Source organism: Dasypus novemcinctus, chromosome 24, assembly GCF_030445035.2.
Source record: "Dasypus novemcinctus isolate mDasNov1 chromosome 24, mDasNov1.1.hap2, whole genome shotgun sequence".
Lineage (NCBI taxonomy): Eukaryota > Metazoa > Chordata > Mammalia > Cingulata > Dasypodidae > Dasypus > Dasypus novemcinctus.
This window is the reverse complement of record NC_080696.1, coordinates 36,725,901-36,740,564: the sequence shown is the minus strand read 5'-3', so window position 1 is coordinate 36,740,564 and position 14,664 is coordinate 36,725,901. Positions and strand designations below refer to the sequence as shown.

Sequence of the window (14,664 nt, the reverse complement as noted above, 5' to 3'; positions counted from 1 at the left end):
AAAATCAACGGATGACTGCAGGATTTCTCCTTGGATTGAGCACTGGGAGAGCCTGTATCTCATTTCCATTAACACAGGAAATGCAAGAACCAAACTCAACTCCCAGGGTATAATGGAAACAAGAATTTAATAACAAAACCTTAACATGGAACATCTGCTAAGGACAAAGGTAGGTATTGCCCCTCCCCTTTAGATCGATAGTCTTTGTTGCTGTTGATTCTCAATAAACTTCTTTGACAATCTCTCGCAGATCCTCCCTCTGACTAGCCATGTTTGGAGCGGCAGGACAGGCCCAGGGGTGTGAGTGGAGTCTGGGGGTGGCCCAGACTGGCTGCTGGGGAGGGAAGCGCCTGTCTTGGCCAGGTGGACCCGGAAGGGAAGGGGGCCCTGAGGTTGGGGGGGGGCAGCTGGGGTCAGTTACAGTTTCCACTTTCGGAACCTGGGTCCCTTCTGCCGACTCCCCCGAAGGGCTGAGAGAGCCCTCTCCTTGACCTCGGCATCCAGGGGCGTGGTCTTCCTCAGGAGAAGAAACCGATACTTGGGTGAGGGGGCCATAGCGTAAAACACGTTGGCGTCGTCCGGGATCTGCAGCGCTGGGGGGGTGGGCAGAGGGGGATCAGCCGTGCTCGGGGGCATGGATGACCCCACCCTCTGTGTCCCCATGAGAGCTGGCCTCGGCCGGGCACCCAACTTCCCCAGTCCAACTCCTGGACCACAGAGGAGCCGCCTGACCGACACCCTGAATGACCAGGGAAGACTGCAGAGACACAGCTGAAAGCAGGGGACCCTTGTTCCAAAAGCAACTGACTCCCACCTGCCAGCCTCAGAGTGGAGCTGCCACGAGGTCGTCTCCTCCCCCAAGCAGCCCTGCCGCCTCCCATGCTCGGGATGGCAGCACAGAAACTGGCCTTCTCCAGCCCAGCGCACGCCCCTGAGCCCAGCGCTCTCCGGGCCAGACTGCTGAGCCCGCCCAGGGCAGCCCCGCACCGGGCCTCCTGAGTGGGGCCTCGCACCTTCGGCCCCGGGCCGTGCTGCCCCCACCCACCCCTGCGCCCCTGCCCTCTCCACTCGCCCCCAACTCACTGCCATCTCCTGAGATGATCTGCACCAGCTGATAGTCCGCGGGCTGCTCCCCAGCCAGCTCGTGCTCTTCCAGGGCCTTGCGGATCACAGCTGCAGCCCTGTCTTGGTCGGTCACCTGCGGTGGGTCAGTGACAGGCCTCAGGGCATGGGTCCTGGAGCCGGCTCCCCACGGCACAGCTGCCAGAGACCCCAAGGAGGCCCCTCTGCTCAGGGCTGGGTCTACAGGGGACTCTCTGTCTTCTCTTGCTCCCCCAGGGACACTCCACACACTGAGGGCTCTTTTCCCGTCATTCCTCACCCCATCTCCTACAAGAACCTGCACCTCTGTCTTGAGGGTGTTTCCAAGGGAGGATCCAAATCCCCTGCCCTGCAGGCTGAACCCCGACCCCTGGCTCCTCGGCCTGCACAACTGCTAGGGGCTCCCAGAGCCCTGGGACAAAGGGTGGCCTCGCAGCAGACGGTGGGGACTGTGGAGTGACCTCAGGGCCTCTCTCTGTCCCTCCTCCCTCCCCATCACAGGAGAGGGCTCGCCCTCGGGAAGGGACCCTGCCCTGCCCCTGCCCCTCCAGGAGGACTCCGTGGAGCACTGAACCCCAGGCAGAACACACACATCCAGTCCAAGCTCAGATGTTTGTCCGAGAGCAGGCTGGAAGACACCCTACGCCCCACAGGATGCCCTGGGCTCCAGGAGGCAGCTGTGCTCAGCAAGGTCTAGAGGGCAGCTGTCTTGAGCACGAGGGCCCGGATGCAGGCAGGGCTCAGGCCAAGGGCCACTCAGAGACAGCTTAGAACAAGCACACCAGCTCCTGGCCACAAGAGAAAATGCAGCCTGTTCGGTTGGACACCACCGCAGCGCTGCAGCCTCTGGGCCCAGGAGCAGGGGTGGCTCCATCTGCACGTGCACCCGGGATCTGGGCCCTGCTCACACCTTCACGGCCACCGACCTGGGGCAGAGCCCGTCCTCCCCTCTGGGTCATGGCAGCAGCACCTCACTGGCCGATGTCTCCACCCACCGCCTCACCATCCACTCTGGGGCCACAGCTCTCCTGCTGTCCCTGCTCGCTCTGACCCTTCAGGGGCTCCTGAGAAAGTCATGCTCCGTCCAGCAGCTCCAGGGCCTGATGGGACCTGGCTCCCAACGCCTCTCTGACCCCAGCCCTTCCCCCGACCCCTGCTCCTTCAGCCCTGGCCTCGCGGCTGCTCCTCGGCCCACCAAGCACACGCCTCCCCGGGCCTGCCTGTGTTCACCGTCCTGAGCCCTGACCGCCATTGCACCCATGCTCTTCCTGCCCCTGGACGTGGACGTCTGTCCTTCCGCAGCCACTGGCAAGTCTGCTCCAGGGCGGCAGGCAGGGACCACGGTACCGCTCAGGTGCCTACAGCCTGAGCCACCGTGGCCCAGGAGGCAGCTGCTCGCCTGGCTCACCAGGATGCTCTGGACCTTGTGGCCGCTGTCCTCGGCCAGGGCGACACGGACGAAGCAGCGGTCGCCCACGCGCCGTTTGTAGTGCATCCGCGAGTCACGGCGCTTTCGGCTGGTCCGGGTGGCCCTGGCTTGGATGGAGGAGGTAGAGGACGTTCCTCCCGATGCTGACGGGACGGTGGAGCCGTTCGGAGACGATGCGCAGGTCGGCTGCCCCGGCTGTGGGGGACGGGAGGTCAGCAGAAGGCCGGGAGCCTCGGGGCAGCCCGGGCTGCTCGAGAAGCTCCGGGAGGCTCTAGAAGGTCTGGACGAGTCAACGAGGCTCCACCCCTGGTGGACACGGGTTGGGCCCAGCAGGTACAGGAGGGGTGGCAGGAGGCGAGGACCCCCAGGGAGCAGGGGTGGGCAGTCACCTTCGCTTCCTGGCTTTCCTGGGCTTCCAGGACGTGGTCCAGGTGGATTTCCACCGCAGAGCCGGAGGAGCCGGCCATGTGCGGGTGAGGAGAATCCGCGGCATCCCCACCGCTGAGGTCAGGGCCGCCCTGGAGCTGGACGCTGGAGCGGGCGGCGCTGCTGCTGCCACTGGACTCAGCATCGGGGCCCTGGCGGCTGGATGGAGGCTCGGCTTACCTTGGGGGCCTCCCCTGGCATGCCTGACCTCCTCTGCCCTGCTAAATCTGCACATGGCTAAGACCTAGGTCCATCAAGAGGAGCCCGTGGCCCCCGACTGCCTCAGAGCTCACGCCGCACCACCCCGTTACCCAGAGGAGGAAACAGGCCCAGGGAGGGGCCGACTCTCCCAGCCCCAGGGCTGGTCGGGAGTGGAGCTGGGATCCCGGCGCTCAGTGGCAGGCAGGCCCCCCCAGCCCACGCTCAGCCTGGAGCTCCCCTGAGCCCACCCTCACCTGCCCTGCAGGGGGAACTCACTCTCCGCTGCAAGGCTCGCTGCCTTTCGGGGCCTGTTGGGCCTGGAAGCTCTCACTGGCCGCCTCGGGGGGCGGGTCCCACTCACGAGACAGGAGGAGGCTACAGGACAGGGGGCGGCCGTCAGGCTCCCGGGGTCCGCACAGCAGGTGGCGTCGGCGTGTCCCGGCCTTCTCAGGCAGCAGGGCCTACGCAGGCCCAGGAGCCACCAGGGTGCTCCCCCCCACCGGGACCTGATGCCCCCCTGGCCTCACCTGTCCTTCTGGCCGAGCTGCTCCACGGCCTCAAACCAGGCCCTGAAGCGCCCGTCGGGCACAAGGCAGTCGTAGCAGCAGCGCGCCTGCAGCTTCTGCAGCTCGGCCACCAGCTGGTCTTCCTGGGGTCAGACGGAGGAGGAGGCACTGCTGAAGCCCGGGTGGGCTTGCCGGGTGGGCTTGCCCGGTGGGCCGGGGCCCAGGGCCCCTGGGTTCCCCAGCCCTGCCCTGCCTTCCGGGCTCTACCTGCCCTCAGGGCTGAGCTCACACAGCGCCTCCTCCAGGAAGTCGGCCTTCCACCAGGCGAACCCCCATCCTCCCGAGGGAGGGGTCGGCCCTGTGTTTTCTCCTCCAACTCCCCAGCAGTCTCCCAGGAAGCTGCCTGTAGCCCGGGGGTGCCCTGCCAGGAGGCTCTCTCTTGTCCAGCCCCCACCCCAGCCCCACCCCTGCACTGCTGGCCATGCCTGCTCACCTTCCTCCTCTTCTTCAAATTCACCGTGGTCCCCTGGAAGGCAGAGAGGTCACATCCATCACCAGGGGGCCCCCAGCCATTGCCGTGCCCATCGCCCCTGAGCCCTTGTCGCACAGCACAACTGCGGGTTCCACGGGCACAGGGCAGCCCAGACCAGGCAAGCACCCAGGCAGACTTGTGGGCACAGGAGTGGGGCCCACAGGGGAGCCCCAGGGCCCGCCCGGCCCAGCCTCTGACCACAGTGGAGAGATGCCCCGGGACCAGCCTGCGCTCACTCTGCTGCCACAAGTCCACGGCACCCAGCTCCAGGGCGCCCGGGAGGCTCTCGGGAGATGCAGTGTGCCCACTGCTCAGTGCTCGGGGCTCGGGCCGGCCTCTCCTCCCAAGCCTCAGGGACCCTTTCCCATGTGGCCTCGGCCCCCCAGCTCACTCACATCCAGAAACTCCTGCATGACAGAGTCCACCAGCGAAAACCGAGTGAGGAATGTCCCCAGCCATGGGACAGTGCCCTGGATGGCACCCTGTGGCGTGGAGTGGGTGGGAATGAGCATAGGTACTCGGGGGCCCCCGACACCCTGCCCTGACAACCCCGCAGGCTCAGACTCCTAGGACCACCCCGCATCACCCCGGCACACGCTCGGGCACCCAGCTGTCACCCCGAAGTTCCCTGCCCGGCCTCCAAGGACCCCAAACTCCCCTGCAGTCACCTCCCAGCACCGGCGTTTCTTCCATCCCAAGCCCACACCCCGCCCCACCCAGTCCGCCAGCCTCGGCTCTTCCAGGCTCTTGCTCTGACTTGCTGCCACTAGGCCCCGAGGATTCCCTCAGCTCCAGGCCCTCAAGCTTCCAGGGGAACAGACATGGAAGGGAGGCTGCCCGGGCTCAGAGGCCCAGGAGGGATGGTTGGGAGGAGGGCCCCACCCTGACTTGGAGGCCACCCATCCTGACCCCTTGGCAGGAGCCACCCACAACCCCTCCTGCTGCTGCTGCTGCTGCTTCTGGGCTCTTTTGGGGTTCGCATCCAGGGTTGCAAACTCGGGGTTCCCATCCTGTCAGGATTGAGCGGCTCAGGGTCAGTGTCCCCGGGGCCATGGACCCCTAGACCAAGTGGGCAGGTGGAAATCTGCTGCCACCACGTGCCGGAGGTGCCTGGGGGCCTGGTGCAAGCGGCCTGGCCTCCCTGAGCCTGTGTGGACATCTGGGACGTGACCACAAAGACCTGACCCCTTCTCAGGAGTCCAGAGGCCTCGGGGGTGCACGCCAGCAGCACAGACACTCTGGCCATCCCGCTCGGAGTACCGGGAATGCTCAGCCACGTTCCTTTTCTCCCGACAACCCCACCAGCTGACCGTGAGGGCGGCGCCGCTGGATGCTCGTGCTTCCATTCGGCCGGAGGCCCATGGAAGGATGCGCTCGGGGCGCCGAGGACAGGTGTGTCCCTCCGGCCGGAGGCCTCATCTGCTCTGACGTCGCCCCACAACCTGCCACTGCCAACAGCTGTCCGCTTCTCCCGGCCTCTGCGCGTGGATGTGCGAGGGGCCTCGTGTCGTCCCAGCCGTGGAGCTGGAGGATGGGCTATTCCGGGAGGCCTAGTTGAGCAGATCCTGCCTGCCCCAGCCCACACGACTGAAATCCCAAAGGCTGCCCGAGGCCCGCACACAGGCGCCCCCTCCCGGGGGTCCACTCGCGATGTTCTGCCTGCAGGGGCACCCCGTCCTCCAGCTGCACGGCTGGACATTGCAGTACTGGACATCGAAGTTGTGCTGCGTCTTCTAGGTGGAAGCTTCTAGTTTCAGTCAGAAAGGACCCGCCGTGGTTTCCCATCTCCCAAAGACTTCTGCTAGCTCTCGGACACAAGCCATTGGAAACGAGGCGCAATTCTGAGACCCCCACGTGGATGGAGACTTCTCTTCCTCCCGGTCCATCATCTCCTCCTGGAACATCCCAGCCTCCCTGACCGCATCCGAGCACTAACCTTGGCCTATGGCCCGGCAGCTGCCCCCCACATGCTCACGAACCAGGCAGAGCCCTCTTCATCTTCCTCCAGAAGAGGTCAGACAGGATGTTTGCAAAGAAACACCCAGGGAAACACTCACAAGCCCCCCTCCTGAGCCCTGGCCCCCCGCCTGCTCTTCACCTGGGAGATCAGCTCGCTGCGCTGGGAGGCGTTGATCTCAGTGAAGAGAATCCTAGACAGTGTCTGAAAGAGGCGGAAGCTGTCCCTGGGGGAGGGCAAGAAGGAAGGAGAAAGGTGGGAGTGGGTGGGAGCGTCCAGGGGACAGCCCACTTTGTCGTAGCCGGGTCCTGGGACCCGGACTGCCTGGGTGGGTGGTGCTGAAACTGGGCAGCTCCGAGCACAGCAGGACAGCATGGGCTTGGGAGCTAAGCTCTCAGGCGGGCACCGCGGGGACCCCCGCTCCTAGTTGATGAACGGCTGGTGTTGACAGGGGAGCTGTCCCCTGGACAGAGCAGCCTGCTGACCAGCACATCCTGGACGTGCTCTCAGCTGGCTCGACTCCGAGCCTGACCGCGGCCGGCACCAGTGGTGACGCGCAACAGCTGACCTCAACCTGGCGAGACCTGGCGCCCCAGCCCACCCCCCCTGCCCGGGTCCCGCTGCCTCCAGGCTCCCTGCAGGGCGATGCCCAGCCTCCCGCGGGGCCCCTGGTCCCCCCAGCGTCCCCTGGAGAGAAGCCTGCCCACCTGGAAACTTCCCCCCATGTCTTCCTCTGACAGCCAATCATGTGCCTTTCGAGAGTGGAGAGGATGGCGTGGCCTGAGGAGAAGTTGCGGAGAGTTTGGCACTCCTGGGGAGGGAGAAAGAATGGGCCGTGAGGGGTGGTCTGAGCGTGCCCTGCTCCTGCGCCAGCCCTCTCGGCTGACCTCCCCCTCTGGATGAGAGACCCCCATGCAGCCCCTGAGGGCGAGCCGGGGCCCCAGAGCGGGGCCCCCAAGCTCCACCTAAGGAAGAGCCTGGGGGGACGTGAGGAAGAAGGAGGGCTGTGCTCCAGGCAGGGCAGGGCCTGGAGGCCGAGAGCCCACCAGAGCGGAGGGGCTCCAGGAGTCCAGAGAGGGCCCCGGCACGCACCCTGGCCACCTCGATCCAGTGCTCCACCACCCTGGCCTTGTCTGCGGCCTTCATGCTGGGGTCCCCGAGGCAGGTGGCCATGACGCAGTTGGCCACGCGGTTGAACTGGCTGATGACGGCGCGCACGGTGGGCGCCACGTGCTCCTTGCCTTTCTTGTGGCGCTGGGACCAGATGGAGCCCAGGCAGTGGTGGGGCACCACCTTCTTGAACAGCTCCTGGGGAGGAGGGCAAGTCAGCCGGCCATGCCTGCCCCCAGCTCAGATCCCGCGGGCCCTCAGGACCCTGGCCGGGGTCATCGTCACAGCAGTGCGTGTGGCAGGGACGGCTAGTGTCCTAGGTCTCCTCTCCAGAGGCCCAAGTGCAGGCTTGGGCTCAAGAAACTCACCCAGGGAACAAGGCTGGCAGTGGACCAGGGTTTGGACCCAGATCCTAGGATTCGGGATCAGGGTGGGGAAGGCTGGGGTGGCAGGTCTTGGGAGGAAGGTCCCCCCAGCTCCCCCCTGCCGAGGCCAGCTGCTCACCGCCTCCATGAGCGACAGCTGCTCTGCCACCAGCTCGGGAGGGAAAGCCAGGAGCTCAGGCTTCTGCTCACGCAGACTGTCCCCGCAGGGCCCGGGCCAGGGGCAGGAAGGCTGTGGGGGGGCAGCCTGCCCTGCTGCTGAGCTGAGCTCTGGCCGTGGCTCAGGTGCTGCCGCCAGACCTTCCTCCCCCTCGAGAGCCGCTGCTCCTGAAGGGGCCTGAACCGGCTGGAGCTGCAGAGTGGGCACTGGAGCGACCTGTGCAGGCGGCCCTGGAGGTGGCGGTGGGACCGCTTCCCCCTCGCCAACTGCTGGTGCGGATGGGGCTGCCCCTGCAGATGGGGCCGGCTCTGCCTCCGTAGGGGGCACTGTCGCTCCCTCCACAGGTGGCAGTGCAGGCGGCCCGGAGGCCTCTTCCAGCTCGCAAGCCGGCGCTTCTGCTGCTGGAGGAGCAGGCTCTCCCTCGAGAGCGGGCAGTGCCGATCCGTGGAGCGGCAGCGAGGCAGGTGGAGCTGGACTTGCCCCCGGCTCTGCAGCTCCTGCTCCTGATGCTGCTGCAGCTGCCCGCGGCTCCTCAGCAGGTGCTCCGGCTGAGCAGGTCGGATGGTCGCGCTCCAGGGAGGGCACGGGCCCCATCTCTGCGGGGGGCAGCTGTGGTGGTGCTGGAGCCACCTGCAGCTCAGGAGCTGGTGCCACGGCGTGGAAGGCGTCAGGCTCTATTTGCACGGCAGGCGCTGGCGCCACCTCGCCAGCTGGCAGTCCGGGTGGTGATGGAGCCGACTCTGGCTCTGCACCTGTGTCGGCCACAGGGGGTGGAACTGGCACTGGCGGTCGCGCTGGAGGCATCGGTTGCTCTGGAGCTGACAAAGGAGCTGGACAAGAGGCAGTTTCCCCACCATGAATGGCTCCGAATGTCATTCCAAAACAGAGAAGATCCCACTACCTCGAGGGGAAGAGCCTGCCCAGGAAAGTGCTCCTGCCTGCAGGCCCCCAGGGGACATGTCTGGGGCTCTGCCTTGCTCGCAGCCTGAGGGCAGCCTCTGCCGGCTCCTGCCTCTGCGGTGCAATCCCGGCCCCCGGCCCACAAGCTCACGTGCCCCCACCCCGAGGCCCCCTCACCCTCCGGCTCTGCCTCCGTGGGCTCCGGGTGTCTCATCCGGGCAAGCAGAAGCGCGACACGGCACTGCGGGCCAGAGCCCGGCAGGTGCTCCTGGGCATGGGCCGCCAGCAGCTGGAGGCAGGGAGAGTCCGGAGGCTGCAGGAAGTCCTCCCAGTACTGGTCCATCCAGGTGCCCAGCAGGGCACAGAGGGTGCTGAGGGCAGGGGGGGCAGCACGGTCAGATGCCAGCCTTGCCCTCCACACTGCCCCAGGCACCCTCCCACTGCACGGAAAGTCCATGAGGACAGCAAGGGCTCTGACTGGCCTGGTCACAGCCCGGTGTTGACACACAGTAGGAGCTTCAGCAGTGGCTGAGTGCGGAGGGGGCAGGGCCCGTCCTCCCGCCCCAGGCCCTCGTGGCCCCCCCAGGGGCGTCTGCCCGAGGAGCTGCCTCATCTTCCGCCTGGTGTCGTGTGTGTCTCCCCTTCCCACGGACACTGCCCCCCTCCCGCCCCGACGGGGACTCAGCCGTCCCCGCCACCCCTGCAGGAGGCAGACAGGACTGAGGTCCCAGGCAGATTGGCAGCAGGCCGCACACCACCTCCCATCGGGGGTCTGTGTGAGGTGGTATTTGGGGGCCTGGGGGCTGGGAGGTGGCGGAGCATGGGTGGGTTTCTTTCAGGATTGAGCCCCCGGGCCTCCTGTGCAGACACTGCCCCAGGATCCCTCCTCAGCTTCCTTACTCCTTGGCAAGGGGAGGGGGAAGCCCTCTGGACTCAGCCTTCCAGGGGATGGAGGACACGTGGCCCCAGACCCCGCCCAGTCCTACCCAGCCACCCACCACCCGACTCCCCACGATGGGGTCTGGGCACGAGAGCCCCTCGCCCTCACCCAAGGTGCACCTACCTTTTCACGTCAAGGCGTCCAGGAGGCTCACCCTTCCCACCGAGGTCACCTCCATACCTAGGGGAGACCGTGAGGCTGTCACAGCTGCTGGCTGAGTGTCCCCCCTGCTGAAGATGGCTCGGCCTGTTGCCGGCGGCCCTCCCTCCAAAGGCCCCCAGAAGGCAGGGTCTTTGGTCTGCCGTGTCCGCTGCATGGAGCCAGGTGCCGAAGGGAGCGCGTGCACCGAGTAGACACGTGCCGGCTACCAGGGGAAGGGGGAGCCCTCAGCGGCACCTCCTCAGACCTGGGGTGGGCCTGGAGCCCCCTGGCAGCCCACAGGGATCCCTGCTCTGACCACACCGAGGTCGGAGGCCCAAAAGGGCTCGCAGACCTCCCTGAGAAACGAGAAAACTGGGTGTGAAGGGAGCGAGGCCGAGAGCCTCTTCCCTGGGCAGAGGGAAGTCCTGCCCAGGAGCAGCCCTGCACCTCCAGCCGCCCTGTCCGGGAGCCAGGCTCGGGGCGGCCCTTCCCAAGGACCCTCCCAGTCTGTCCTACATACAGCCCTGGGGGCTGGTCCTCAGGGCGCCCCCTTCCCAAGGAGGAAACTGAGGCCAGCGGGTGCAGTGGTGTTTCTGAGACGCCCAGCGCCTGGGGGGCGCACCAGCCCAGGGGGCAGGTGTGGCAGGCACTCACCGGTGGAACAGCCATTCCAGGACCTGCTCGGTGGAGGCGAACACGCGGTAGGTCCCCAGGAAGGTGCGGACGTAGCCGAGGTCGCCCTTCTGCAAGGCGGGCACCAGGTGCTCCGCCAGGGCCTCCCAGCGGCCGTCCTTGACCGTGCGCACGGTGCGGCTCTCCTCCCTCACAAGGGCCCCCTCGTTCTTCCTCTGGGGTGGGACAGAGGGGCAGGGTGGTCAGACGCGGCGCCTGGAGCCAGGCGGGTGGGGCCAGGGCCCACCTGCTGCCCCGAGCCCTGAGCGACGTCCTGCGAGGGGCCGTGTGGGTCCTAGTGGAGAAAGGTCCTCGGCCTCCACACGGAACCGCAGCTGAGCCAACCCCTGAGAGGCGAGGCCCCTTGCCTGAAAGGGCGGGTGCCTGGAGGGTCCTTGGGGAGAAAGGCCCCTGCAGGCCCGAGGGTCTGAGCAGACCCTGGGCAAATGCAGACCCTCCTGGTCAGGAGACCACCTTCTTCTCTGCACCGTCCCGGGGCCAGAGGAACAAGGGGATGCCGTTGCCACCCAGACCCCACCTCAGGACAAGGAAGGGAAATGCCAGGGCCAGGGCCAGGGGCTACAGGGACGCTCCCCCCAGAGACAGCCAGTGGTTCCCCGCCGCTGCCCCTCCGCGAGGTCAGCTGGCCCTCGCTGGAGAAAGGGAGCTCTGCGTGTCCTCTGCCCAGCTGGCCCTTTCCTGCAGCCTCCGCCGGGGCCGGGAGGACCACTGCCTGGGGGCTGCGGGTGGTGTCCAGGGCAGCAGAGCCGGCAGGGCCCCGGGACAGGACCTTCAGCTCCAGCAGCCCCGAAGGCCGAAAGGCTGCTCTGAGCCGCGCCCTCCTGGAATCCTGGGCAGCCGAGGCAGGCCCAGCTCCTACCCGGGATGGTCAAGGGGGCGCTTATGGGAGACGGCGAGAACCCTCCTCAGCAGGAGAGCTGGACGGCTCGCAGCAGATGGGCAAGGACAGTCACGGAGATGCCGCCGGGGACGTGGGGCGGAGGAGGGGCCTCGCAAACAGAGCAGCAAGACGCACACGTGTCTGCGGCACGCCCACCCTCCAGCCGGCCCTGATGGGAATCCTGCGCTAAAGACCCTCTCCCGCCCCTCTCCACGTGTGCAGGGACCTTCCCCGTCTGTGGAGTGGCAGTGTGCTGGGTGACTGGTGGAGGTTCCTCGGGAAGCAGGATATGGGGCCACTCGGGTGGGAAAGTCCTGAAGAGCGCGCAGGGGAGGTCAGGGTGGAACACGGCCCCGGGGCGCTCCCCGGATGCCTCGGCCCCCCACTCGTCGGCTGCTCTCACCTGGAACCAGCGCCGGCCCTGACCAGTGCCCGGATGGACCATCACCTTCCTCAGAGAGATGGTGTAGACCAGCCCCTCCTCCAGCTCCTCGCCGACCACCTGCGTGGAGCTCTGCGAACACAGTGCCCGGCGGCCGGGCCGAGGGGCGTCAGCGAGGGGCCTGTCCTCCCCTGCAGGGTTAGCTGGCCTCCATCGGGCCGGGACCCAGGGCAGACCCAGGTGGGCTCTGCCTTCCCCCGAGCCCGGTGGAGAGTACAGGGGAGCTCGAGGCTCAGGATAGACATGGTCCACATGGATGTTCCCAAGCTGCCTCTTCCCACCCCCGCCTGTGACCTGGCAGGGGACAGGGAAGGCCCTCCGGGTCCCCAACCCTGACAGCCACTCTTGCCCGCAGTGGTCCCCCTGTCCACGCCCCCGCAGCCTGGGAAGAGGATGGATGTGGGGCTGCCCAGGAGGAGCACAGCAGCAGCCTGTGCTCAACCGGCTCCCCTGGACCACCCCGTGTCACCTCTGGGTGCCTCCTGGGTGCCGATGGACAGCGGCTCCGTGGCTGAGGCCGGAGCCAATGTCGGAAGCGATGGCAATGGGATTCATTCCCGCTTGGGTTGAGGCTGGAGCCTCGGGGTCGCGCAACGCAGCAGGGGAACATGTTGCTCTCTCGAGCGTCTCCTGCCAAGTGAGCTGGGAAGGGGCTGCCTGTGGAATCTGGGTGCCTGGTAACCAGGGTTCCAAGTTCTGTCACCGAGGAAGTGAGGTCACCTCCTGAGGTCATTTCCCCTGGGCCCTTCAACTGTCAGAAGCCCACCAAAGTCCCTCTAAATGGCTGTCTGTCCATCCCCTCTCCTGGATCGCCTTGTTCCCTGGACGCCGTTCTGCCAACACATCCCCCCCATAGCTCCCTGGGAAGGCTGCGGGCGGCTCCGGCCCCCATTCAGGGGAGACCCAGCTGGGTTCAGAGCCTGCTGCTCTGTCCTTTCCATTTTGGGGAGCCCAGGCTAGTCACTGGGGCCCACCCCCAGGCTCCTCACCACACAGCGGGATCTGTTCTAGCATCAGCTTCCCGGGACAGCGTCACATCTGTGAGCCCTGGAGTCTGGTTTCACATGGAGCGAATGCACACACTCAGACACAGGAGAAGCAGGAAGGGGATGAACGGAACCCCGAGTCCAACTCCACACGGCTGGGGGAGGGCCGTGTGGTCTGAGGAGACCCACTTGCGCTCCTGGGTTGCTGTCTCCATCTGGCCCGTGACGAGGTGGAAAGGAGACCAAAGTCAGACATGGCGGCTGGGCCTCCAATCCTGCCAGAGGCTTCCCGTTGCCTTGATTATTTCTAACTCTATCTTGTCCACTTAAGAATTGCAGATAGAAGCAATCATTTCAAAAGAAAAAGCAAGCACAATTGAATAAAACCATACAACACTCAATTAAATGGCCTGGCTACGTAAAATTGTTGTGTATCGTACAGTATGTTACACAGTCTATTTGGTTCATCATAACACAATCCTGTGGCACTGGCCCTTTTTTATCTGGCCGGCTTCACTTAAAAGAATCTCCTCCAGGGTCATTCACGTTGCTTCTTCTTGACAATTCATGTCTTCTTACTGCTGCCTAGCTTTTCCTCAGGTGAATTCACCAGCTTGTTTGTCCACTCATCCATCGATGGACACCTGGCTTGTTTCCAACTTCTGGCAATCGTGAAGAACGCCACTGTGAAAATCGACGTGCAGATGTCTGTTCGTGTCCCTGCTCTCGGTTCTTCTGGCTATAGCCCTAGTGGTGGTACTGCAGGGCCACATGGCGAGTCTGTTTTCAACTTCTTGAGGGACTGCCAAACAGTCCTCCACAGTGGCTGGACCGTCCTGCATTGCCACCAGCCAAGCGGGAAGAAGTGTTCCTGTCTCTCCACAGCCGCTCCAGCACGTGGAGTTCTCTGTCTTTGGGAATAGTGGCCATTCTGATAGGTGGGAAGTGGTAAGTCCTTGTGGTTTTGATTTGGGAGATAACAAGCACAATCGTGTTCATCTCCGATCTACTGCCAGGTCTAAGTGGCTGTGGCTTTCTGGGACTGTCGGCACACAGTTCCCACCACGTGGACTGCCACCTCCTGCTCTGCTCCGCTTCTGTAGCTTTTGTTCTGAAAAAAATTATTTTTTAATTGTCCTGTTGATTTTCCTTGTGCTCACATTTTTAAACTATCCTTTAAGGAAGTGCAAGGAGCCTAAATCTTAAGAAAATGTAACTACAGATGTAATTCATCAGCAGAGTCTGAGAAATTTCTGCAAATCATTTATAGAGGGAATAGTATGTAAATCCCAAGTCGACGGATTTACATACGTGATTTATCAGCAGTTTGATAAATGCTGCTGCCTCCCAGTGTTCTGGCTGGGAGAGGTTCATCACAGATTAGCAGTTACAGCAGCGCCAGTGAAGAGGGGAGTGGGGAGTTTAGGGGAGGGGCGGGCGAGGGGGATTCCCAGCCCTGGGCAAGTCTCCTCAAGGTACCCCCACTTTGGGCCCTTCCTTCAGCTCCTGTGGGTTTCCCAGCTCCCCTCACGACCAGGAGAGCCAGACAGAGCAAAGAAAAATCCAAGGAGCCCAGGTAAATCTGAATTCAGATGAACAATGAATCATTCATAGTGTACGTATGGCCCATGCAATATCTGGGACATACTTACACTCAAAATGTAATCATTTCTGGAATGCAAAGTTAGGCAGAGAGCTGGTATTCTGTCTGGCCTCCCCACTCATAATCCACCAACAGATTAAATCCCTCCATCCCAGACTTCACTGGGAAGAAATACGAAGAAATCACCTCTTTCCAATGACTGTTCTCCATGGAGCTCTTCTGAGTGTCCTTTCCCTATCTAAAGCAGAAACTGCGGGTTCCTTTCGATTTTCTA

The 14,664-nt window shown here is 64.4% G+C and overlaps 1 protein-coding gene across 1 annotated transcript; it reads right to left on the bottom strand.

Annotated features, from left to right (window-relative positions):
• Nucleotides 1-108: 108 nt before the first annotated feature.
• On the bottom strand, nt 109-5,541 carry LOC131273000 (ral guanine nucleotide dissociation stimulator-like). The gene is made up of 10 exons (XM_058286930.2): nt 5,431-5,541; nt 5,122-5,205; nt 4,591-4,761; nt 4,157-4,189; nt 3,685-3,806; nt 3,434-3,532; nt 2,920-3,115; nt 2,510-2,725; nt 1,084-1,198; nt 109-593 (listed from the first exon to the last, which is right to left on the bottom strand). Exons 1-10 carry the CDS (start codon nt 5,539-5,541, stop codon nt 418-420), a joined length of 1,323 nt encoding a protein of 440 aa, XP_058142913.2. The 3' UTR covers nt 109-417.
• Between the last annotated feature and the right edge of the window lie 9,123 nt (nt 5,542-14,664).

Excerpts from the sequence above, each read along its gene's own strand:
- LOC131273000 (XM_058286930.2), bottom strand. The coding sequence starts at position 5,541 with ATGGAAGCACGAGCATCCAGCGGCGCCGCCCTCACGGTCAGCTGGTGG. Across the intron at positions 3,807-4,156 it reads ATTTGAAGAAGAGGAGGAAG|GAAGACCAGCTGGTGGCCGA; the intron begins GTGAGCAGGCAT and ends GTCTGACCCCAG. Across the intron at positions 3,116-3,433 it reads AGCGAGCCTTGCAGCGGAGA|CCGCCAGGGCCCCGATGCTG; the intron begins GTGAGTTCCCCC and ends GCCTCCATCCAG.